General features: G+C 45.5%; 1 protein-coding gene across 1 annotated transcript in view; it reads right to left on the bottom strand.

The window, feature by feature from the left end:
- Positions 1 to 24763, bottom strand: part of cntn4 (contactin 4) — a 267986-nt gene that overhangs the window by 238929 nt on the left and 4294 nt on the right. Inside the window, exon 2 of the mRNA XM_042339601.1 lies at positions 18065 to 18201. Within this exon, the coding sequence (XP_042195535.1) occupies positions 18065 to 18119 (55 nt within the window). The 5' untranslated portion in view covers positions 18120 to 18201. The remainder of the gene's footprint in view (positions 1 to 18064; positions 18202 to 24763) is intronic.

Genomic DNA, 24763 nt, shown 5'->3' with positions numbered 1-24763 from the left:
GGGGTGGGGGGGCGGGGGGGGAATGGGACGAATCAATCAGAAGCAAGAAGCTGCCGCGGTTACAGCTAATGCTGATTGTTTGATGCATGTTAAGCGGTTGGCAGTATGAGGGCAAGTAGTGACTCAGGTTATTATCTTACAGAATAAACGTGCATGAGTGCGTGAGCGTGAGCATAAGAACATAGACATATCACTTGCTGTTTAGCGTCTCGTCGCACCGACGGATTCTTCTACTCGGTTCCTTCAAACGTTTATTAGGAGTCATTTTGCCGCTGACACCAGGTTAAGGATCTCTTGAAAGGCAGAGTCCTAGAGAAGTTCCTACGATCGCAGATGAAAGGACTCCACACCGCTGTGATCGTTGTGGCAGGTTAGTGAGCGACGGCTTGTCACTTTTCACGTTGGGAAGATGTCTCGAAATACAGTGACCGTGTATTTTTGTAGGCAAACTCAGCAGCCAACTTGCACACAGAAATGTCCAATTTGTGTGTGTGTGTGTGTGTGTGTTGGGGGTGTGGGGGTGAGGGGTGGAGAAGGGATTGTCAGCCAGGACACCAGGAGAAACTTCCTTCTCTCTTAGAATAGTGCCGTGCGATCTTAACGTTCAGCTGAACAAGGCCACTGTTTCCAGTCTTATCCATAGGAAGGCATCCATAGGCATCCATACTTCTGCTTGACATGCATTTTCTTCCAAGATATCAAAAAGCACGCCTGCCTGACATGCAATATACATAGAAACCTTAGCGTACACACTCGGTCTCCATGGTGTTGAAGATCTGCCTGTTCTCATAAAGGAATTGCTCTATAAGGAGAAGCCAATGGGGAAACATATCAACAGGCCACGAAAACATCATAAATACTAACTTAATAAGCAAGGCGGATAAAATAAAAATAAAATAGATAGGATAAGACAGGTCAAACACGGGGTGGGGGGAAAGTGAAATGCAATAAAATGGGTCAACTCGCAGATTCATACATTTGAATCTGATTGAATGAAGGAATCGAATGTACAATTTCTTTAGCCGGTAAACTGCATTTTCTTCCAAGATATCAAAGAGTTCTTTGCCTCATAACAAGTCCCACCAGCTGCGCAATTGACAACACGACTTTTTAAATTTGCCCCACTCTCTCCTGCCAAGCTGTTATTAAACTTGTGCCTGAAATGTGCCGTGTTATTCACATCAAGACAGCTACCTCTTTACGCAACTATAATCTATCTACTCGAGCTTTAAAAGTGCTGCTGGATAAAGAAAATACATCCTGGAGTCCCTCCGACATGCTCCCTAATTATTAGAATGCAGGGAATTCTGTCCTACAAGTCTGCAGATGGAAAGCAAGAACATACGGCTTACTATTCTTTATTTACTTTTCATCTTGAAATTAATGGCCATAATAAACATCTGTCAATTACGACTGGGAGATACTGCGCTATTGAAACAACAAATCCCTTAAACACTGATTTCTGACTTGTTCACAAAGCCATATGCCTTTTGTAACACATAAACAATTAGCCGTAATCCCTAGTTTGAAAAAAATTTAGAGAGAAAAACAAAAAGAAGCGATTTTTTTTCCACAAGCGGCAAAATGGTACATATAAAGGAAAACGGCTTCATTGTCTAATTAACAATTTAATTGTAGAATATGCAAATCTGTTGAGTGAGACGTCTTAATTAAACTAGGGTTTAATGGAAGTCTTCACAAGCATCTCGAGATCAACGGATGTGAAAGAGTAAACTCACTGACATATTTCCTGAAAGCATCTCTACTTACAGCTGTTTTTTCTCTCTCTCTCTCTCTCTCTCTTTCTCTCTCTCTGCCCAATGCTAATTTTGCCATGGCTTCTTTGAACGCTGAGTGTGTGTGCTACGCACCATTAATTTTCCCATACCTACAAGAAGGTTCCTCGTACACAAAGAGGGGCTATTTTTACTCTTGTTGCCACCTGCCAGGTTCACGCCTGAACAGGAATCCTGACCCTTTCACCGTAATCACCGATATGACTAATGGTCTGAATTCAGAACTGAAAACCACATGAGCCCCCCCCACTCCCACTCCCCCACCCCTCCCAGTCCAGGTAAAAATAGGGTCAGCATTCCCTGATCCTACTGAGCTACGGAACGTGTAACACTACGATACCCTGTCGAGGTAACCACTGTCCACGCGTGAGTGTTGGCAGGCTTCTCGTCTGAAGAAGCCATTACCTTTCCGCAACTGGTTGCCTCGCGCGCACACGACCAGCAGAGGTTGCCGTTGAGGGACTAGGAGCAGGAATCCTGGCTGATTCTTAATAATAATCCTTGCACTTGATACAGAGCCTTATCGCGTCTTCGAGACGTCTCAAAGCGCTTCATAGAATGAACTGTAAATTGAAATGACTGGGGCCAACTGTACCCCCTTATTGCCACCTTGGCTAAGAATAGCTAACTCAGCAGCGATCAATACCAGGAAAGGACTTCGCGATATCGACTGCTCGGCTAAAATCCTACTCCTCGGGGTAATTCTATGTCTCTCTCTCGGCCCCATTAAAGGCGAGGAGGAGAAGAATGATGATCGATATACTCCCATCGAGGGCCAGACCTGGGCAACTACCCATCATCATGTGCAACAGACAGGCCTGGCCTGCTCAACTGCACCCACACACCATCCCCCCCACCCCCCCCAAGCAATCGTCAGTGGTTGAGTGAAGAGGAACGTGGGCAGACAATTGAACTGCTCTTAGCCTCGGGGTCAGAATGAGAGGCAGGATCCATAATTCATTACTATGCATTCGATCCTCAATCCATCCATCTCCCATGTGATGAACGGTTCAGAAGCAACACTACCTCAGGAGTTAGCTTTTCCTCCACTGATTTTAGATCTTGCAATGCCTCACCTTTCTACGTTTAATGTTCTTCACTGTTCTTTAATGTTGTTTTTCAACAGTCCTTCCTTAACAGCAAGAGCAAATTTACTGCTATCTTGCTGTCTGTCTCCTCTCCTTTCCCTGAGGTTTTATAATCAGAATCAATATTAACCTTCTATCCTTTCCTCGCCTTGACAACACCCACACCCCGTCTCATCCGCACCCTGCAAGCCAATTCATTGTTTTCTTATTGTGGCTTATTGTGGCTCACCTTCAAGGTCCTCCATGGCTTTGCCCTTTCCTACCTCTGTGACCCGCTAACCCTTTATCAACCTGTCCGTTCCTTCCGCTCAGTGGGCTTTGGCTTGCTCCACATCCTCCGCCCGGTCCATCCCACCATCGGCGGTCGGGCCTTCAGCCTCTCCGCCCCCACCCTTTGAAACTCCACCCCACATTCCCTTTGCCTCGCTCGCTCCCTCCGTTGCCTCCTTCAAGGCACTTCTCAAGACCTTCCTCTTTGACTGTGGCTTCAGCCACCCTCCTACCCTCCCTGGCCTCTACCGTCCCTTACTCCAAGCCCCTTCTGACGTCCTTCTGACATGAAAAGCTCTCTACAAATGTAATTTTGTATTGTATTATAATATCCTCTCTTGCACACATTGCTACTCTTCTGCCTGTTATGTTGTCATTATATGTTGTCATGTTAAATGCTTTGAGATGCACTTTCCAGTGTGAAAAGCGCTATATCAAATGCAAGAATTATTATTAATATTAATAACGTTATTCACCACAATATTGAAGCGTTCTCACCAAAGGGCCTATCCTTCAACACCTTCACTTCTCTATTTGACCCTTGGGAGAAATCTGCATTTCATGCTTTGGCCTGATCGTCATTCATTCAGCCTCTCGAAACTCACTCACTCGCTCAATGCACTTTGGTTATCTCCATCATTGTTATTATTTATTACTCTGAATCTTCCCATCACCGAATCCAATTCAAATGAATCATGATCCTCCAATCTACATGAGCGACTGGCTCCTGCACTCACATTTAATTGAAACACAGACCATCTGTCTTGCATCAACTTGGTTTCCCCCCCAAACCAGCTCCACTTAACTATGAAGCTCAAAGCATTCACAGATACTATCTGGTTTACCACTTTTAGATTCCTATAATCCTACTCATGAACTCTTCACCTCAATCTTTTCTCTTCCAGCTTTGAGCGTTTAATGCCAGGAGCATTGTTAAGATTGTTATTGGCGGATAAAATGTTTTGTTTCAAGGCCAAGCTCCGTTCTTGCTGCAAGCCCGCCTCCATCGGCAATGCAAAAGTTGATTGCCCACGAAATGCGCAGTCACTACACTTGACAGCAAATCCTGCGAAGCACTTTGAGATGTCCACCCGATGTGAAAGGCTAAAATTATATGATAATAATCCTTGCAGTTGATACAGCGCCTTATCAGGTCGTTGAGATGACTTAAAAGTGCTACAAAGAATATACTGTAAAGGGAATTGACTGTATATTTTGTGAGCTGAAATGCGGCAACCAATTGCGCACAGCAGCGTCCCCACAAATAGCCGTGGATTGAGTGACCAAATAGTTATTTTTTTCTAAAAGGTATTATTACCCTGGATAGCAATCTGCCAATCGACCAACAACCGGGATCCTACTTACTGCTAGGTAAGCAGAGGTGCGTGGCGTAAGGAAACTTGCCTCAGGTTTCGCCCTTATTATTATTATTATTATTTAACGGCTTTGAAGATCCGAGTTGTTCGGATCTGAAATGCTTTGCCTGAAAGAGTGGTGAAAGCAGATTCGATATCAATATTCAAGAGAGAAGTAGATAGATATTTGGGGAGTACAAAGTTGCAGGGTTATGAGGAGAGAGCGGGGGAGTGGGATTCATTTGGAAAGCTCTTTCAAAGAGCTGGCACGGGAACTATGGGCCGAATGGCCTCCTTCTCTGCTGTATAATTCTCTGCTTCTGTGAAACTGAATCTAAGGGTTAGGTTACATTGCTCAATTTCTAAATTTGGGTTTAATTTCTCTACGCAATCTGTAACGCAATTGATGGAATGTATCCTTTGAACGCCAGCTCACATCAAACCCAATTCTCTCGAGCTCCCAGCGAAAAATTCCACTGTAATTTCAAGTTGCGTTCCCTCTCAGACCCTTCGTGCATTCTCTGCCTCTGAATTTGCCGCAAAGTGATTTTCAATTTTGAGAATTGAAGCTTATTTTGTGCTGTAATGGGAGTCGAACAGAGAAGTTGAGGAGGGCAACAAGGGGCATCTTCAGGGAGCAAGCGTTCCTGAGCCAAAGAAAATAGCACAGGACTTGGGAAGCCATTATCAGAATAATGATGATAATAATGACAAGAAGACATCAGTAGACATCAGAAGCCATCGGTAAATTGTGGAAGTGGAATGTAAATGGAACAAAGAAAGGAAAGCTAAGGAGAAATTGGGAGGGAGACAGAGAGAGAACGATAGCAGTGAATTTAATTACTACTCTTCAATATCGGGGTGAAATATCCTCATAAAATTCAGCATATATGAATCCATTTGGAAACCTAATAAGCGTCTGCGATAAGATATAGTCCCTTCAAAATAAATACAACAATAATAATTTGGTGTTTCAATCCACGACTGATTGTGGGACACTGTTTTGGCCACAAGGTATCCAGTCAATTCACGTCACAGTATATTCTGCGAAGCGCTTTGAGACGTCTGAAAGATGAGTCGCACTGCATTGGGGAGAAGCCCCTGAAAAATAACTGGACACCGCCACGAGTTTTAAAAAGAAAAAGAAAATAATTTTACAGCACAGAAAGGAGGTCTCGTGTCTCATCAAGCCCGTGCTGGCTCTGTGAAAGAGTTTTTCGTTTAGTCCCTGGCATTGTCTTACCGCTTATCGCCTTGTCTCTTGGTCTAACCCACTGTCAAGACAAAGGGACGGTGTTACGGACTCGTCTTAAACCGTGTGTTTTGCTTCTCAGTGTAATTCGAGAAGGCGTGAGGCGACTGAAAACATTTGCTCAAAGACATGACAATAAAACACGACGGGTTAGCGAGTAATCATAGCATTTCATCTGTTGCCTCGAACTATTCGCACCGGAGAGATTCCAAAACCTCCGAAAGGATGGCTTGGTTGTTTTTTTTCCCCGGGCATTGCACTTCCCAATGCCGCGATTGGTAGACGAGGTTAAGAGTTTATTTATTCAAATGAATCTTTGCCACGCTCTGGTCGATGAAAAGCTTGTCCACCCTCGAGGCTTTCTGAGAACAATCGATGGCATGGCATTGATTATTGTTAATTATGAGGAATGTTGGATTAAAACGAAGCCTTACATTTAACACAGTGCACGTCGGGAGGATCTCTCAAGGCACTTCACAGCACACTCATGCTGTCGAACGGAGCGACTGGATATTTTGTAGGTAAACGCAGCAGCCAATTTGCACACCATCCCATGACCGTTCGTGAGACTTTGCTGCGCGCTCAGATTGCCTGCTGCGTTCGCCTACAAATCAAGGTCCCGACTCTTTTGCCGGGAATGCTGCGAAGCGCTTTGAGAAGTTCCGACGAACTGGTGAGGCGCGATATCCAAAGCCAGCATTGTTTGATTCCCGGCGGAGCGAAACCTTGGGCAAGTTTGCTTACTCCACACGCCTGAGAATAATCCCTCAAGAAAAAAAAATCCAATAACAATTTGGTCTCTCAATCCACGGTGTTTGTGGGGGCACTGCTGCGCATAATTAGCTGCGGCGTTTCGCCCACAAATATACAGTCAATTCACTTTACAGTCTATTCTGTGAAGCACTTTGAGACGTCTAGAATCAAATGCAAGGATTATTATTGTTATTATTATTATCATTACCATTTGACATAATGAAAGGCCACCATAACTGGGCCAGAACCCCTAGATTAGTGTAGTGTAGTGGAGTCCTGTAGCTCAGTGGTTAGAGCACTCGCTTTGCAAGCGAGAGACCTGAGTTCAATTCCAGGCAGAGGGCGAAACCTTGGGCAAGTTTCCTTACTCCACACAGAGCCTAATAATAATCCCTCCAAAACCAAAAACAATAATAAAAATTGGTCATTTTCAATCTATGACTGTTTGTGGGACATTGCTGTGCGCAATTGGCTGCCGCGTTCGCCCACAAATATACAGTCAATTCACTTTAACAGTGACTTGTGCATTTAATTCTCTTTGACCGTGCCTTCAGCTCCCCTCTCGACTCTCTACCCCCTCCTCGCTCCCTCCCTTCCCTCCCCTCACCCTGACCATCTCCCCCCTGCTCGGGTCCTGACCCAACTGTACAGCGCCTTGGGACGTCCTCCCGACGTGAAAGGCGCTCTATAAATGGAATCTTGTTGTTGTTGTTGTTGTTTACAGTGTGTTCTGTGCAGCGCTTTGGGACGTCCTCCCGACGTGAAAAGCGCTATATCAAATGCAAGGATTATTATTATTGTTATTTGAGAAACACACAAAGGTGGTTTCCAGTGTCGCACTATTGGAGTATTTGGGTAAAAGCAGGAAATAACACCACCCAGTTACTTCAGAAACAGCTAACATTTGATTTATGACTTTCATTACACCGGGATTCACGACTAATGCTAAATTAAGCCTCTGAAGCAAGTGATTTTTCCAATAACTGCTTTAAGCAGCTTAACAAGCCAGAAATGTGCTGATTGACTCCAATAAATTAGTGTGCGGCTAATGCCATCAGCCGAGGGTTTTCTTCTCTCTCTTCGGCTCAAAATGACTGCAGAATCTGAAGAGAATCGATTTCCTTGAACGAGGAGCAAGAATTGATGAGGTGCCAGGAGGGATGTCTTCATCTCGATGTTGTTTCCAGAGAGTAACCCGACTGCCCTGGGGGTCAGTAGGTGGCTGGGGGAACAAGTCTATCAGTGGTTAAACATGTGTCAAGGAATGTGTTAATGATGTTAGGTTGGTGACCTAGAAAGATGTCGGAGACAATCATCCCCAAACAAAATGATCTCCTTCATCTCGCAGGAGGTGACAGGACGTTTGTCACCGGAGACGGAGGGAAGAATTAGCTTTCAGAGGGAGAATTAGTGCCTCCTGAGGTCAAACCACAGCAACTCAGAATTATTAGTCATAATAATCCTTGCATTTGATTAATCTTTGCACCCTCACTTAGGGTGAGACGTGTCAATGCACTTCACAGGATTCGCTGTAATGGACAGTGACTTGTGCATTTTGTAGGTGAATGGGGCAGCCAACTTTCACAGCCCAGTGTCGCCACAAACCACCACGATGCGCATGACCAGTTTTATCTGAGGCATTGTCAGCCAGGACACTGGGAGAAACTACCCTTTTCTTTTTGAATAATAATAATAATAATCCTTGCATTTGATATAGCGCCTTAGCACAAAGCGCTTTGCAGGATACACTGCAAAGTGAACCGACTGTGGGCGAAACGTTAGATAATTTATTAATTAATTAAAGAGTAATGTTCCTTTACGCCCACCTAAACAGGCACAAAGAAAACCCGGTTTAACGTCTCGTCAGAGGACGGCACCTCCGACAATGCAAAATCTCTGCACTGGACCTCGACTACGTGAAGAATTGTGACGAAACCTGTTGGTTTATGAATGAACATGTTGATAAATCGCAGTGCAGACTGGTACACTGACATTACAGGAACTTGTCCCGTCCTATTTATTATGGGACTTTGTCCATCTGAACAGTTTATGGCCACGAATAGAAATTGCGCGATTGACAAAAAAACTGTAAAGAATGTTGTTTGGGGACACAGCCCGCATCATTTCATTATCTCGTTCACTTGGCCTCGCTCTTCACTGCTTCCAGACAAATTGGAATGATCTGGTGTGAAATAGCCAGCAGTGCCATTGGGCAGCAGGCAGTAAGAGCAGTATGTGTGCGCTGAGGGCTTTCGTAAACTGTAATCACAATCAGAGCAGCACAAGAACATTTTTGAAAGGCAAAACATGTGGAATAAGCACGCACAGTACTATCTGGAAGGATCAGACAATAACAAACATTGAAGCCAGGATGACATATAATTTCACAGTCACTCACCGTTCACTGATAGCTTCCAGTCAATGCAACACGGCTCTAATAATGCAATGCTTGCATTTGATACAGCGCCTTATCACATCTTTGAGACGTCTCAAAGCGCTTCACAGAAAATGCTGTAAAGTGAATTGACTGTATATTTGGTGGGCGGAACGCGGCAGCCAATTGCACACAGGTCTGCCCATAAACAGTCGAGGATTGAGTGACCAATTTATAATTTTTTTTCAAGGAATTATTATCCCTGGAAAAGCAATCTGCCAATTGGTTAAAACCGGGTTCCTACTTACCGCTATGTAATCAGAAGTGTGTGGAGTAGGGAAACTTGCCTAACAGGAGAGGCTGGAGAACCTGGGATTATTCTCCTTGGAGCAGAGACGGTTAAGAGGAGACTTAATAGAAGCTTTCAAAATTATGAGGGGATTCGCTAGGGTGAACAAGGAGAAACTATTTCTACTGGAGGGTGGGTGGGTCGGTAACCCGAGGACACTGATTTCAAATAGTTGTTAAAAGAAACAGAGGGGAACTGAGGAGAAATTTTTCACACAGCGAATTGTTGGGATCTGGAATGCATTGCCTGAAAGGGTCGTGGAAGCCGATCCGATAATAACTTTTAAGAGAGAAGTAAATAGATATGTGGGGAGGACACGTTTGCAGGGCTATGGGGAGAGAGAAGGGAGTGGGATTGAATCGGATAGCTCTTCTCAAAGAGCCAACACACACACGATGGGCCGAATGGCCTCCTTCTGTGCTGTATAATTCTATGATTCTATGCACATTTCGTCCTGCCCGGGAATCAAACTCAGGTCTCCCGCTTGCGAGGTGAGTGCTCTAACCACTGAGCGACAGGTTATCAATGAGTTAAACGAGCACCAAGGTTACATTTCCAATACAAATTGGTTGAGATTGAACAGAGTCACTGTCACCTTGTTCGGCCACATTTAGAATATCGTATGTAGATTTCGTTGCTCCTGGGCTTAAAGGTAAAGGAAAGGGCTCCCAATTGAGCGTGTGATGTTCTGAAATGTGGCACCCGTATTGATTTCCAAAAGGTCACAATAACTTGGTGTTCAATCATAACGAAACGTGTGGGTTGCGGTCCTATCGCTCGATTAACCCATCTGCTAACGTGTGAAGTGAGCTTAGATGTTCGGAACCCGAGGGAGCCCTCGACCATTTATGAGGAAAGACAGTTCCACCTGCGTCTCGATTGACTCTATTTGCGTAGCACTTTGGAGACCCCAGAACTTGGCGGATTCTTAAACACGGTTTCAACTTTCAAGCCGACTTGCTGTAAGTTTCTTTAAAAAGCCGCAGCCTCAGCCCCTCAGCGAGAGAGAGAGCGTTGGGATCAATCGCCAGCGATCGATCTAAATATCTAAACAGGCTCCGTTTATCAAAGAGACCCTGCAGCAGAAAAGGAGAGTTATCACTCTTCATTTCCATGTGCACTGCTTTTTTAATTTCCCTTTGCAGTAACAGCAGATCAGCTTGCCTCGGGAATATCAACCCACAGCCATGCACCGATGGGACGTTTAACGTCCCCTAGGACAGGTGCAGATCGGACCTTAGTTTAATGTCTCATCCGAAGGAACGGCACCTCCGACAATTAGGCACCCCCTCTCTCTACCTCTCCCCCCACTTCCCAGAATCAGCCCTGGACTGTGAGCTCAAAGTCCCCCAACATAGGGTTACCGCACAGACTCACTGTGAAACTGAAACCTGGGTGCAAGCCTTGAGACAGTCTACAGTCTCTGCAGTCTCTGCCTGCGATAGCAGTGGAATCAATTATTCGTTCGGCATGAATTTCAACACTTTGTCTGCCTTTCATGGGGAAAAAGAGCAGTGTTGTACAAAAAAAAAGAAAATTAATATTTTCCCCTTGCCATTGTGCCAGATAATGGATAATAACTGGTGCAGAAAGGCATCCCATTCACTTCTATTGAACGGAAGCACAATAATATGTCGTATCGCTTATTGGGCCAATTACATCTACCATGTGATCCCGCAAGGCCTGTGATTGTATTCCTTCACAATGACAAGAGAACGCTCAGTGTCAGGTTTTACATTTCGAATTAGGTAGGGAACGTGTCGATCCGAAAAGAGCTCAGATTCTACACCAAATCTCTCAGCCGTGCAGTTCACGCGCAGTCAAAGGCAGAGGGACAAAAACAGCCCGTCAATACGTGTAGAAAGTCTATCATTACACAATCAATGTAAATCAGATCAAGGCGCTTTATCGGTTACCGTCTAAAATCTGCCACTGATTAGTTGCCTTTGGCAGGAGCTGCTCTGTGATGTGCAGCGAGTGATCATGTGCAAAGGGCATCTCCGTGCACAGCTTTTCCCCTCGTCGGTTAAAAACTGGCCCTTTGCTCCACGGCTGTTTGCGGGACGTCAACCGTGGCGCGAACCGGGCGCTCATGGAATGCAAGTTCACCGCACTTTACAGGAGGGCCCTGTGAAGCCCTTCGAGGCTTCTCTGGGACGTGACGAAAAGGCGTTGGTATCGAAACGCAAGGGTTATTGTTAACTTCTTTGACTGCCGCTGGGATAAAGATCGGCAAGATCGGAAGCTAACGTGCGTGAGGGCAGGAAGCAAGTACAGCCGTATTCGTTTCCAATTCGATCGGAGATCATTTGATCTGCATTTTTTATGCTACAGCCAGGCTACCCTTACTACGCAACAACACATTCTGTGCACGAGGCAAAGACAAAGAGTCCGTTTCACAGGGTTAGGGCATCTCCTTAGATTAGGTTAGGTTAGGGACGTCCTCCCGACGTGAAATGCAAGGATTATTATTATTATTATTATTATTTAGGGCTTTCTTCGCTGACCGTGTTCACCGAGGGTTGAGGTAATGCGGTGAGCTCTGGGGAGGCTTGTGATCTATGCATCAAGGCCACCCCAGGTTCACGAGCTAAATTACAAAATCACAAGTAATGGAGACAAACTCGGACAGCGTATTCACAACACAGCACAACACAACACAGCAAATCACTCCCTCCCTGTGCAAACGTCCTGCTGCGTACACAGTGCCGAATAAATCCCACCGCAAACAATATCCCTGTACCAGCTCCATGTACAAAGGGATTGCTCCAGTCCCTCGGATACGATCCAGCTCAGGTACGGACAAGGCAGCTGGACAGAGTGTCCTTTCTAAAAGGGCCACCAGCTTGTTGCCAGCTCGTGGAAGGGGAATTGGAGGGCATCACGTCAGCGCTTACAGAGATCTTCCTCAAGTCACTGAAAGCACGGTTGGAAAGATAGATCTTAAGGATATCTTACAGGCAGGAAAAGGTGGTGGGGGTGCGGAGGGGGGGTTGGGGGGTGGGGGGAGGAAAGGACACGAAGCTGGCTGGTGATTGCAGTCATATTGCAGAGGAATCTGTTTTCTCTTCGCTCCTCGTATTATTTGCCGGTCAACAAACTTTGACCACATAATGGGACAGTCACAGCCGATCCAGAGATTAATGGCTCAGAGCTTTATGGTGCGTAGGTCAAGTGTATACATTGCCACTATCTACACTATCACATAATATCTTTGTGGTTTCAGCTGGAAAGGCTGCAAACGTTATGATAAATCTGGGTTTAATACTTACTAACTTCATTCAAGTCAACTTCTGCCACCTTCCATTGCTTGCATCTTCTCCTCGACTATTCGCCCACAAATATACAGTCAATTCACTTTACAGATATCCTGTGAAGCGCTTTGAAACGTCTAGAAGACGTGAAAAGCACTATATCAAATGCAAGGATTATTATTATTATCATTATTATTATAGCCCCACCCTACCTCTGCGACCTCCTAACCCCTTATCCACCCGCCCGTTCCCTCCGCTCAACAGGCACCGGCCTGCTCCATGTCCCCCGGCCCACCCGCCCCACCACTGGCGGGAGAGCCTTCAGTCACTCTGCCCCCAACCTCTGGAATTCCATCCCCCAATCACTCGGCCTCGCCCCCACCTTAGCCTCCTTCAAGTCCCGCCTCAAGACCCTCCTCTTCGACCATGCCATCGGCCACCCCCCCTTCCCCTCCCCTCCCTTCTACTCCCCTGAGCCCTGCTTGGGTCTGAAATGCTGTACACTGTCCAGCCCCTTGGGATGTCCTCCCGAAGTGAAAGGCGCTATACAAATGTAATCTTGTTGTTGTTGTTGTTGCTGTATTACTCCCAGAAAAGCAATCCGTCAATCTACTAACAACCAGGTTACTGCTTGGTAAGCAGAGGTGTGTGGAGTAAGGAAACTTGCCTAACATTTCGCCTTGCCCAGAAATCAAACCCAGGTCCTCTCGCTTGCAAGGCGAGTGCTCCAACCGATACGCTACAGGACTCTGTAATAGTTCAATCATCCAGACTCCTTTAGCTCATTCCGCATTCCAATCCTGCAGTGACTAGTCTAGGATAACCCCCTCTTCCCACCTGCGTTTATCATTCCGCAGCCCCTTGAAGTCCATTTGCATTAGAGCAAATGAGTTGTAAGTACAGGCATAAAAGCCAGTGAACTGAAATTACATTTATTGCAGCAAAAGTCATTTACTCTGATGGGAGCATGCGGCACTCTGATAGTAAAAGCAAAATGAATTATTATTATCATAGGCATTATGTACTGAATCACAGCAAGCAGCACTTTGTCCGAACATTTCAGTGCCAAGAACTATTGAACTATAATTTGATCATTCTGCATTTAGGATATATTTCCTTTGCTATAAGAATGTAAGTCGTCATGTAACACTGTGCGTTTAAATCAGCCTCCGTCTAATCATTTGCAACCATAATTGGTTATTAAGTGAAGTAAATATCCTTTTGACCTCAAGATTTACACTGACAATGTGCACTCCCTCTTCAGAATTCTGCTTTTGAGAAGTATTATGCTATATTGCTGTTTACCATTGCTTTGTCTCCCAGTTTCGTGGCCGACAATCCCCCAGATAGAACCACAGATAGAATCATAGAATCTTACTACATAGAAGGATGCCATTCGGCTCATCGTGCTTGGGCCAGCTCTTTGGAAGAGCTACTCAATCAGTCCCACTCTCCCGCTCTTTCCCCATGTCCTTGCAATTTTTTCCTTTTCAAGTACCTATCTAATTCCCTTTTGAAAGTTGTTATTTAATCTGTTTCCACCATCCTTTCAGGCAGTGCCTTCCAATAAAATCAGTTATGCACTGCACAGCTGTTTGTGGGATGTCACCATGCGCAAATTTACTGCCTTGTTCGCTTACAAAATACACAGCCACGACACTTTACTGCATATCCTGTGAAGCATTTGATTTCCTCCGGACAATAAAGGCGCTGTAACAAATGTAAGGCTTCTTATTGTGCTACAAGGTTGTAGGTCGCTTCCCTATTTGCAAAGGAGCAGTGAGCTCTAAAAAGTGAGAAGTTCTAAAGATGAGTTGTAAAGTCGTGTATTTTGGTGACAGTTGTATAATTAGTCCTACATTTACATATCAATCAGTGGCTGGAAACAACTTGCAAACAAATACAATGGCAACAGAACAAAAACTAGGACCAGATAAAAAGCTTTTTGAAAATTTAGTTTGTTGATCAAGTTGGTTGCTCTTGTGCACTTACATATGAGCTGTTATGTTCCCCGACAAATACACAGTCACTCCACTTTAGCATAAAATCCCGTGAAGCGCTTTGAGATGGCCCGAGGACATTTCTGTGCAAGTTCAAAATCTCGACGTGGGGTTTGAACCCACAATTTGCTGACTCAGAAGGGAGAGAAAGTGCTGCCAACCGAGACAGGCTTTGTTACAGCGAAGGACAGGACACAGTGTCAGAGTCGCCTGGAGGCAGGAACGTGCAAAGGAAATGTCAAAACTGCTTAGAGAAAATTAGAAGTGCAAGCCTGTCCGCCAATGATACTCTCGCTGAAATACTCTGCCTCAATTAAAAGGTTATCTGGGCACAATGAGGAAAGTGGTCTTTAAATGTGAAATTGTTCAGTGCACAAGTGAGAGAAGCCTGTCTGCCAACTGAGCAAAGCAACACTGGGGAAATTAAGATCCTCCAGATGAAAGCTTCTTATGGAAGAGAAATTATAATTACAAGGATCGGTTGTGTGTGAGTCAGGAAATGTGGAATCTGCGAAGGGATACAAGTAAAATAAAGACTCCTTCAGGGATGAAATGGTCTGTTTTGCAAAAAAGAAAACTCCTGAGCTTGAAAATTTTTCTCCTCAAAGAGATTAAATGCTATCAGAAGCATCTTGTAACTCAAAAATTGCACTTCAGGGTTTCGCTCGGAGATCCATAATACCCGAGGAAGTACCTATAGTATTTACAGTGATCTCAGCCTTCTCTGTGTAAATCTGCTTTGTGTGCTTACGAAAGGAATAAAGTGTGTCTTAACTGTTATAGTGATGATCAGGGCTTCTGTTTCAAGACCAAATTAGATAGATTTCTGCTAGAAAATAATATCTCGGGATATAGTGCATAGTTTGGGATACGACATGTCAAGCGACTGACTGGATGGTGGTGGAAGGCAAACTAGATGGACCTTGGTCTTCTTTCACCCAGCAAATTCTTATGTTCTTATGTTCAAGGTGAGTCAAGGGCAGGTTTACACTCCCCATCTTAAATTGCTTTCCAGAACAAGACATTATTGTGTTGTATCTCACAGAGCTATTTCCAGGTCCACAAACTGAGCATCCTAACCATCACCTCCACGGTTTATTGTCTTGGATACATTTTGTTTGGGCTCAAAAAAGTCAAATCGCGTGAAACTGACCCAAATTCTTGAATTCAGTCTTCATTTTAAAGTGGGTTTTCTTACAAAGAACCGCAGTTTCCAAACTGGGTCCCAATCACCGGGTACGCTTCTGCCGATCTTAAACATCGAGGCAAAAAAGGCCTCGGAGTTCAAGACCAGGTGAAAATTCAAGGCTGCTGGTGGTTGGATGAATTAATAATCCTAAAAATCCTTGCATTTCTGACCATTCTTCACATATGAAACCTAGACTTTGTGGAGTCCTGTAGCTCAGTGGTTAGAGCACTCGCTTTGCAAGCGAGAGACCTGAGTTCAATTCCAGGCAGAGGGCGAAACCTTGGGCAAGTTTCCTGACTCCACACAGAGCCTAATAATAATCCCTCCAAAACCCGAAACAATAACAAATTGGTCATTTTCAATCTACGACTGTTTGTGGGACATTGCTGTGCGCAATTGGCTGCCGCGTTCGCCCCCAAATATACAGTCAATTCACTTTACAGTCTATTCTGTGAAGCGCTTTGGGACGTCCTCCCGACGTGAAAAGCGCTATATCAAATGCAAGGATTATTATTATTATTAGACAGTGAGCATCAGCTGTCAACTCACAAGCAAGCCTTGTCTTGCTCTCAAACGATATCTTGACACGTACCCTTGGTTGACTTTCCCCTCCCTTGCTAGGGGGGGGATGGGGGGTGGGGGGGAGGGGCTGCTGAAGCCAATTACAACATCCCTTATTCCCAGCCAACTAATTAAACATGATGCTTAATCGTTCATAAGTAATATTTAATCTCCAGCTCCATCCATTTCACAAAACAAAAACACGTTGGCAGATGGCTGGGGGCCTCCGCTGAATGGTTAGGTACCAGATCGAATGTAGGATCCATTTCAAATGTCTCAGCTATAGCAATGTTCCAATGTTTCACCCCGTCTCCATCCCTTGGGTCCTCCCCTCTTTCAGTTTATAGCAATGTCACCAGTGCAAATCCTGGATCAAACAGCTGGTGGTAAAGGAACCAATTGCCTTTGAACACATGATTGTTCCAGTCTCTCATTGTAAATGTTTTTAGCAACAAGTACTGACCACTTTTGACCTCGATGTTGTCCGGGTGAGAATCACCTCTCACAAATAGACAATGACACAATGAAGTAGTTTGCAGTCGTCAAGCACAATCTCTGACCACACAGTTCTCCTTAGCTTTGCAGACAGCACATTGCAATAACACTGCAGTGAATATTGTGTGCACTATAACAGCAAAAACAGCAACAACTTGCATTTATATAGCTCCCTCATGTGGTAATAGCATCTCAGAGTGCTTAACAGGGACTTGGACCACGACTTTGCCGGGGAGAGGGGAAAGATGGCTGTAAACACGGTCGAAGAGGAAGATCTTCAGGTGTGATTTGAGGATAGGGAAGGCGGAGGCAAGGCAGAGGGATTGAGGAAGAGAGTTCCATAGTTTTGGAGAGCAGTAGTTAAAGCACGGCCGCTAATGATGGAGCGGAGGGGCAAGGGACCTCACAGCGAGCCTCAGACAGAAACCAAGGTTAGGTTTGACAATAGTTTATGCAACAAGCAAATATGTGGCTTCTTCTCTGGACACACCAAGTGGATAGCAATTGTTGAGCATTTACCAGCCCTGCTAAGGTCTTTGAGTCCCAATGCTGTACCCTTGCCAACCAATATCTAATCCCCTCTAGAATCAGGTGAGCAAGTTGCATTCCTCCAGGGAGAGAGAGAGACACTGGGACATGTCCATTCTTCGGCAGCATACACACATGGAGCTCTCGGTCTGGTTTGGATACGGTGATGGGTTTACTGAAGAACACAAGAGTTTGTTAGGCGAAAGAATACCATCTAGTTCGCCTTCCACCATTCTGTCAGTGCTTGACATATCGTGTCCCAATCCATACACCGTATCCCGAGAGATTATTTTCTAGCGGAAGTCTATCTCATTTGTTCTTGAAACAAGTGACATTTTCTGCTTCCACCGTCTCTCTAGGGAGCCTGTTCCATAAGTTTACTGCTCGCTCACAGAAGTAGTGTTTCCGCAGATTTGTTCTGAATTTACTGCCCCTTCAGTCTTGGGCCGGGTTCCACGCGTGTCGGACACCCGGCTGACCCCGTGTAGATTTTTTTAAAACAAAGGTCATATTGGCAATCGTGGCAAATTGACTTGCAAATAGTTTCCTTGGAATCCGAGCAGCCTGAGACGCATGCAGTGTGGGTACCTGCAGAGACTGGCTGTTTGCACGTCAATTTGCAACAATCCTAAATCAGACCCCAATTATCGATGCGTTAATTGGGGTTCCCTTCCCCCTCCACCCCCTCTCTCCCCTCGCCAGAAAGCATCACTCGAGCTGGAGTCGAGCAACTTTTCCCCCCAAATACGACGGTTTTTTTCAACGTTCCACAGAGCAGAAGTATTAATGAGACGTTTTACCTGCAAGACAGCCAAGGAATGATAGCAGCAATAGGTATTTCCATAGCAACATCATCTCCGGTTGCCAAGGACGAACAAGGCTCTTGTAAATCACCAGCGGATGGAAGACTTCCTCTTTAAAAGGCAGAACCTCTGATCTGCGTGGGGAGGGTGGAGAGGGTGGGGGAGAGAGAGACAGATGGAAAAGAATTAAGCGCAAGGTAATCTGCTGAGGTTCTGCCCACATTCAGAATACACCAAGGACAACGCTATTTTCGTTCAGCTGACCAGATTATAAACAATTGATTTGGTCATGATAAATAATCCTTAACATTTCCTTGCATTTGATGCAGCGACTTATCACCTCGTCGCGACGTCTCAAAGCGCTTCGCAAAATGTAACGTCAAGCGAATTGGCCGCGTACTTCGCGGGAGAAACACGGCAGCACAAACAAGTTGTGAACAGTTGTCATCAATAACTCCTGCAAATGATTACGACACAGTACGTGTGTGTGTGTGTGTGTGTGTGTGTGTGCATTTAAAAAAAAGAAATATATATATAGCAACTAAGCAGGCCTGTGACAGGAAAGGCAGGCATTGGCTGGATGTTGCTTGTCCTCTGCCTGAATACGGAGAGGAAAACATAAGGCTGACCCATCGAGGACCGCACGAACAGGACGTCCCCAGGGAGGGGGGGGGGGGGGGTTGTTGTTAAAGCACTCGTCACTCCAGAAATGCTAAAGTTTTCAAGTCACTGACCCGAGGCTATTAATAACTCATTTTATAAAGGCAAATGACTGTTTGTGCCGCTGTGCGCAATTGGCTGTGTTTCGCCCACAAAATACAGAGTGAATCCACTTTACAGTATATCCTGCGAAGCGCTTAGCGTCGCAAAGATGTGCTCAGGTATTGTATCAAATGCACGGATTGTTATTATTAATATTGTATTCTGGGTGGATGTTAAAAATCCTGTGGCAGTATTCAAGAAGGGAATTTCTCCCAGTAAAATTTGCACATCACACGTCTTTTGGGGATCTTGCTGGGCGCAATTTGGCTATCCTGTTCGCCTACAAATAAGCAATCACAATGCTTCACTCAAAATTTGTCGAGGGCTTTGAGATGTTTTGACGATGTGCTAAGGCGCAGTGTCGAATGCAAGGATTATCATTACGGAGCTCAATTGTACAAGCAGCTGAATTAACCCGCACAGCTGATAGCGAATCACCTCCAGGTTAATTGCATGCGTTTGCACAGATGTTCGTTCACCTCCCTTACACTTAAGGAAGACGAGATCAAAAAATTGTTTCGACTTATTTTACAAATTGTAAATTGGCACAAAATCAGAGTCGGGGGAACGACATCAAACACAGCACTTCAGCCTCTCAGCTCTCACACCGCGATGTCTCACACTGATCATGGCTGGAAAGGTACAGAGACGCACGGGAAATGCAGCCAAAGCAGTTTCAGGTTGTATCTTACATTCAGGTGCAATACTTTGGAGATCATGCCCTCATTAGCGCTAATGGGTTGTGCCTGTATAATTGGGATCTCGATCTTCTACGCTTTTATTGTTTGAAAAGCACTCTCTGTAGACCAGCAAAGGAGAATCACCTTTCCTTTAGCAATTTCTCTCTTGCCACTTGTTTCTTTTATTCGTTCCTTCGCTCACCCAGTGATTGGAGGGGGGGATGTCAGGGTTGAGGAGTAAGGGAGCTATAATCAGTCTCAGTATCTCCTGTCGAGGTTACGGGATGGGGAGGGTTAACGAGTGAGGACACTTGCTCCTAATTACTCCGCGGTAACCCCTGCTGGATAGCAGCGGCTCCAAGTTACCGTGTAACCCGATGCCTTAAAACTTTGTGCAGAGTTTTGCAAAGTCTTAGAAAAACTTTGGCATTGATTTGTTTGCTGGTTTAGATGGCTCTTTTATAAACCTCCGAAGTGTGACTGAGGTTGCCACTCTGAAGACTTTGCACCATCCTGGGTCTCGGGACAAAGGTCTGAGATCTTAGACCTGGGCGAATTTCAGGCCGAACGGTCCCTTTGTCCAGACTACGGCGAAAGCGCTGGCGTGACACAATTCGTTCCTCTCTTGGTGTCAGCGAGCAGCGTGAACAAACAGGGGGAATGAATGCGATCCCTGAACACATCTTTTATAATGGCCACTGATTGCAATAAGCATAATTACAAATTAAACTCAATTCTCCCTCCTTCCCCCACCCTCGCCCAGCTGGAAGTGGGGGTGGGTGGGGGGGGGGGGGGAAGAAAAATGAATCGGATTAAGCTTTGCCGAGTTCTGTCTTAAACAAAGCCCCGAACCGTAATTATTGTATCTTTAATTTCGGAGACAAACATATCATTTTGATTACACAGATCAGAGCAGTACAATCACACGCTCATACTTCATTAATCCTTTTCCAGGAGGCAGCCACTGATCTTCATGGAGGACGCAGTGATTTTCCAGTCTCCAGTGGCTTTATTGCAAAATAACCTTAACTCCATTTGCTCTCTAGTTTTAATAAATAATAATCCTTGCATTTGATATAGCGCTATTGAGAGGTCTCAAAGCGCTTCAGGATATACTGGAAAGTGGATTAACTTTTATTTTATTTTTATTGGGGGATTGTTGGCCAGGACACCAGGAGAAATTTCCTTCTCTTCTGAATAGTCCCATGGGATCTTTTACATCCACCTGAACAAATGGGCACTCGGTTTAATGTCTCATCCGGATGACAGCACCTCCGACAATGCAGTGTTCCCCCAACACTGCATTAAAGTTTCAGCTTAGACTAGGTTATTCCAACTAAGTTATTGTCCAGTCGATAATGAAACAGTGAATTACACTGTTAATAATAATAATAATAATCCTTGCATTTGATATAGCGCTTTTCACGTCGGGAGGACGTCCCAAAGCGCTTCACAGAACACACTGTAAAGTGAATTGACCGTATATTTGTGGGCGAACGCGGCAGCCGATTGCGCACAGCAATGTCCCACAAACAGTCGTAGATTGAAAATGACCAATTTATTATTGTTTTGGTTTTGGAGGGATTATTATTAGGCTCTGTGTGGAGTAAGGAAACTTGCCCAAGGTTTCGCCCTCTGCCTGTTCCACCATCAGTGGCCGTGCTTTCAGCCACTCCGCCCAGAAACTCTGGAACACTCTTCCTCTATCCCTCCGTCTTGACCCTTCCTCCCCCATCTTCAGGTCACGACTGAAGACCTTCCTCTTTGCCCGTGCCTGCAGTCACCTCCCTCCCCCACCCCCCCCACCCCCCACCGGCTCAGCGCCGTGCTCCGCCACTGTCAAGCGCTCTGGGACGCTACCCGGTATGAGCAGCGCCGGTAGACGCGAGTGGTTGTTGTGCAAAGGAACCTACATTTAATTAGCAGCCGTCACCTCTGCAGGACGTATCAAAGCGCTTTAAACAGCAGGAAGTTGCATCCGAGCTGGGACTGGGAGCTGAGAGAGTGGGTCCAGAGAAGGAAGGGGGAACTGGCGAAATGCTGAGCGTTTAACAGCTTATGTAAATAAACTCTGCCTAGGGAAGTCCCTGCTCCACTCCGCACATGTCAAGTGGTCACACTTTGATGAAGTGAGCCACTAAACTTGGTGCTGCAGTGCACTGTAACACTTATGTCCCAATGTGATGAAATGCAATCTCTCCTGAGCTCTGTGAGGCATCATCACCGACACTGCCATTGTATACTCACTCTTCTACTTCCTCCCCCATCTCCGCTCGGTTAACTGGGGCCTGTCAGACGTCTCCTGCCCCACATCGCCCCCACTCTCTCTTTCTCTGGAACTCCCTCCCTCAACACCTGGAGGGGTGGAGGGTGGGGTGGGGGGGGGGGGGGTGGACGGGTAGGGGTAGGAGGTAGACCGAAGGCACGATCGAAGAGGAGGGTCTTGAGACGGGTCTTGAAGGAGGCGAGGGAGGGGGGGGGGCGTGATGGAGGGACTGTGGGAATGGAGTTCCAGAGGGTAGGGGCAGAGAGGGTGAAGGCCCGCCCGCCAATGATGGGGCGGGCAAGGTGGAGGACGTGAAGCAGGCTGGAGCCCGCTGAGCAGAGGGTATATATTTCTCCATTTCCATCGCACTACAACTTAGTACAGACAAGTGAGGAGGGGGTGGAGGGGCACTGAAGACAGTATAACTTGGGCGACCTGCGTGTATTGACAGGTTAAGTGGGGCTGTCATTACTGCGCCTTCTAATTGGCACAGCAATGATCAATTCCATCAGGTCCGCTGCCAGTTACCATGGAGATGACGGCCAGTCAAGAGAGAAGAAAGAACACACAACAGCAATGACACCGCCAACAAGCAAGCAAGCCTTCAGCGAATCACAACAAATCCGTCTCCCTTTCTCACCGACAGGAAAATCACACTTAAAACCGAAAAGCCAAGTCGAATTGGCTGCTGGAAATGAAACCGAGTCGGTGAAAGAAACTGAGAGCTTATCTTTCCGAACCGCGCAGCACGACACTTAAAACCCATAAACTTTAAGTACCGCTTCGAGTTGCTTAAGTGCCAAGGAAATGTCTGCGTAAAAAAAAAAAATCTAACGGTGGGCGCTCGAATATTCTACAGTCCTTATTTCCATAGAGCTCGGTCTTGGTGTTTGCTCGTCGGTGTCTACTCACGACGATACAGTAAAAGAAAAACACAGGCCAAGCTGGAAGGGAAGGGAGTCGGGTGAATATGTTTATTGTCTGGCTGTGGTGAGGGTTTCTTTCCAGTCATTCCAAAGGGACGAGAAAAAAAATAATTCAGACTTGCTCTGCAGTCACCCTAGTAACACATTAGCATATGAACAGAGAGTACATCGGTGCATTTCAGTACATACTCAGCACTGAACCCATGGGAACTGGCTTTTTATATATATATATATTTATCAGCCGTGTACAAAACACTGTAGTGATGCTCACCTTTCCCTCTCTACCTCCCCTAACCCTCCCCCACCCCTCCCAACCCCACACCCTTCACCCCCAAAGTATGGTCAACACGTCGCTGATACATATTGCTGCAGATGAGTGAGCAAGCGGAGAGCAAGGCAACCATTTCCTTTATTCCCCCCTAAATGGTATCAATGACCCTTTTATTTGTAATGATAAGAATAATCCTTCTGACCTGAGACGTTAACTCATTTTCCTCTCTCCATAGATGCTGCCTGGCCTGTTGAGTGTTCCCAGCGACTTTTGTCTTGATAATAATCCTTGCATTTGATATCATATCATCAAAATGCCTCAAAGCGCTGACTGGGTTTACTGAAGAGTGTATTGATTGCGTATTTGTGGGTGAATGGAGATCCAATTTATGCCTTGCAATGTCACAAACAGCCATGAAGTGAAGGTCTAATTTTAGTTGGGGCGATTAAAGGCCAGGACACTGGGAGAAACTCCCTCTTCTTTTCAAAAAAATGCTTTGGGTCCATTTAGTTCCTGTTTAGTAGTGCCTGGATGATGTTCATCTTTCATTTCTCAACCTGTAGATCTTATTGATCCATTTCTATTAACAATGGATAACCAACATTTGTGTAACTTCTCTCCCTATCTCTCGCTCTTTCTCTTTCCCCCTCCCACTTGTCCACCCAGCAGATGGATAAAGCAGTTAACTGACTTCAGCAGAGAAAGAATGTTTGGGATAAACTGTGAGGAGGAGGAAAAGGCAGATAAAAAAATGAAAATGGCAATTTACTGGAAGAAAAAAAAAATCATCAGTTGAAAAGGTAGTTGAAACATTTGTAGGGCTTTGGGGAAAGAGCGGGGGAGTGGGACTGATTGGGTAGCTCTTCTGAAGAGCCGACACAGGCATGTGGAGTCCTGTAGCTCAGTGTTTAGAGCACTCGCTTTGCAAGCGAGACACCTGGTTCAATTCCAGGCAGAGGGCGAAACCTTGGGCAAGTTTCCTTACTCCACACAGAGCCTAATAATAATCCCTCCAAAACCAAAAACAATAATAAATTGGTCATTTTCAATCTACGACTGTTTGTGGGACATTGCTGTGCGCAATTGGCTGCCGCGTTCGCCCACAAATATACAGTCAATTCACTTTACAGTGTGTTCTGTGAAGCGCTTTGGGACGTCCTCCCGACGTGAAAAGCGCTATATCAAATGCAAGGATTATTATTATTATTATTATTATGTGGGCCGAATGGCCTCCTTCTGTGCTGTAATGTTCTACGACTATCAAGGCTGATGTGAGCTCCATTCCAACCAATTTTGTGTCGAGCTGATGTACGGATGTGGAATTCTCTCCCCCAAATCCTTCATCTCACATTATTCCTCCCTCTCCCCTCCCCTCTTATTCTCCATCTTGCTTGGGTTTTTAAAATGCACATTTTTCTTGTAGTAGAGTGCAGGCAAGTCTGACTCGGGAAAATAAACAGGAATATTTGGTAGCAAATACACACTCATTCCCTTTCAGTGGCAGAGCTCCTTACTGTTTACATTATAATGTGCAGCATAAAGTGTTAAACAATTCATCTTAGGGGCTCAGTGTAGAAAGAGGGAACATCATTATATCTTGGTGGCAAAATCTGCCTTGACTCTGAGCCTATGGATTTGTAGTCTCTTGTCAGCCCTTGGCTTATTTTCCAGCAAACCACGGCTTATTTTCCAGCAAACCACTGCTCATTTGTTCTCTGATTGCACCCACTTGTTACTGCCGAGCTTGTGGAAGAGAACGGACAGGCCGCCATCCAGTGCACAGGACACCCC

Source organism: Callorhinchus milii, unplaced genomic scaffold, assembly GCF_018977255.1.
Source record: "Callorhinchus milii isolate IMCB2004 unplaced genomic scaffold, IMCB_Cmil_1.0 Scaffold12, whole genome shotgun sequence".
In the NCBI taxonomy this organism is placed as follows: domain Eukaryota; kingdom Metazoa; phylum Chordata; class Chondrichthyes; order Chimaeriformes; family Callorhinchidae; genus Callorhinchus; species Callorhinchus milii.
Note: the sequence above shows the minus strand (reverse complement) of the source record. Positions and strands in the feature narration are given on the sequence as shown.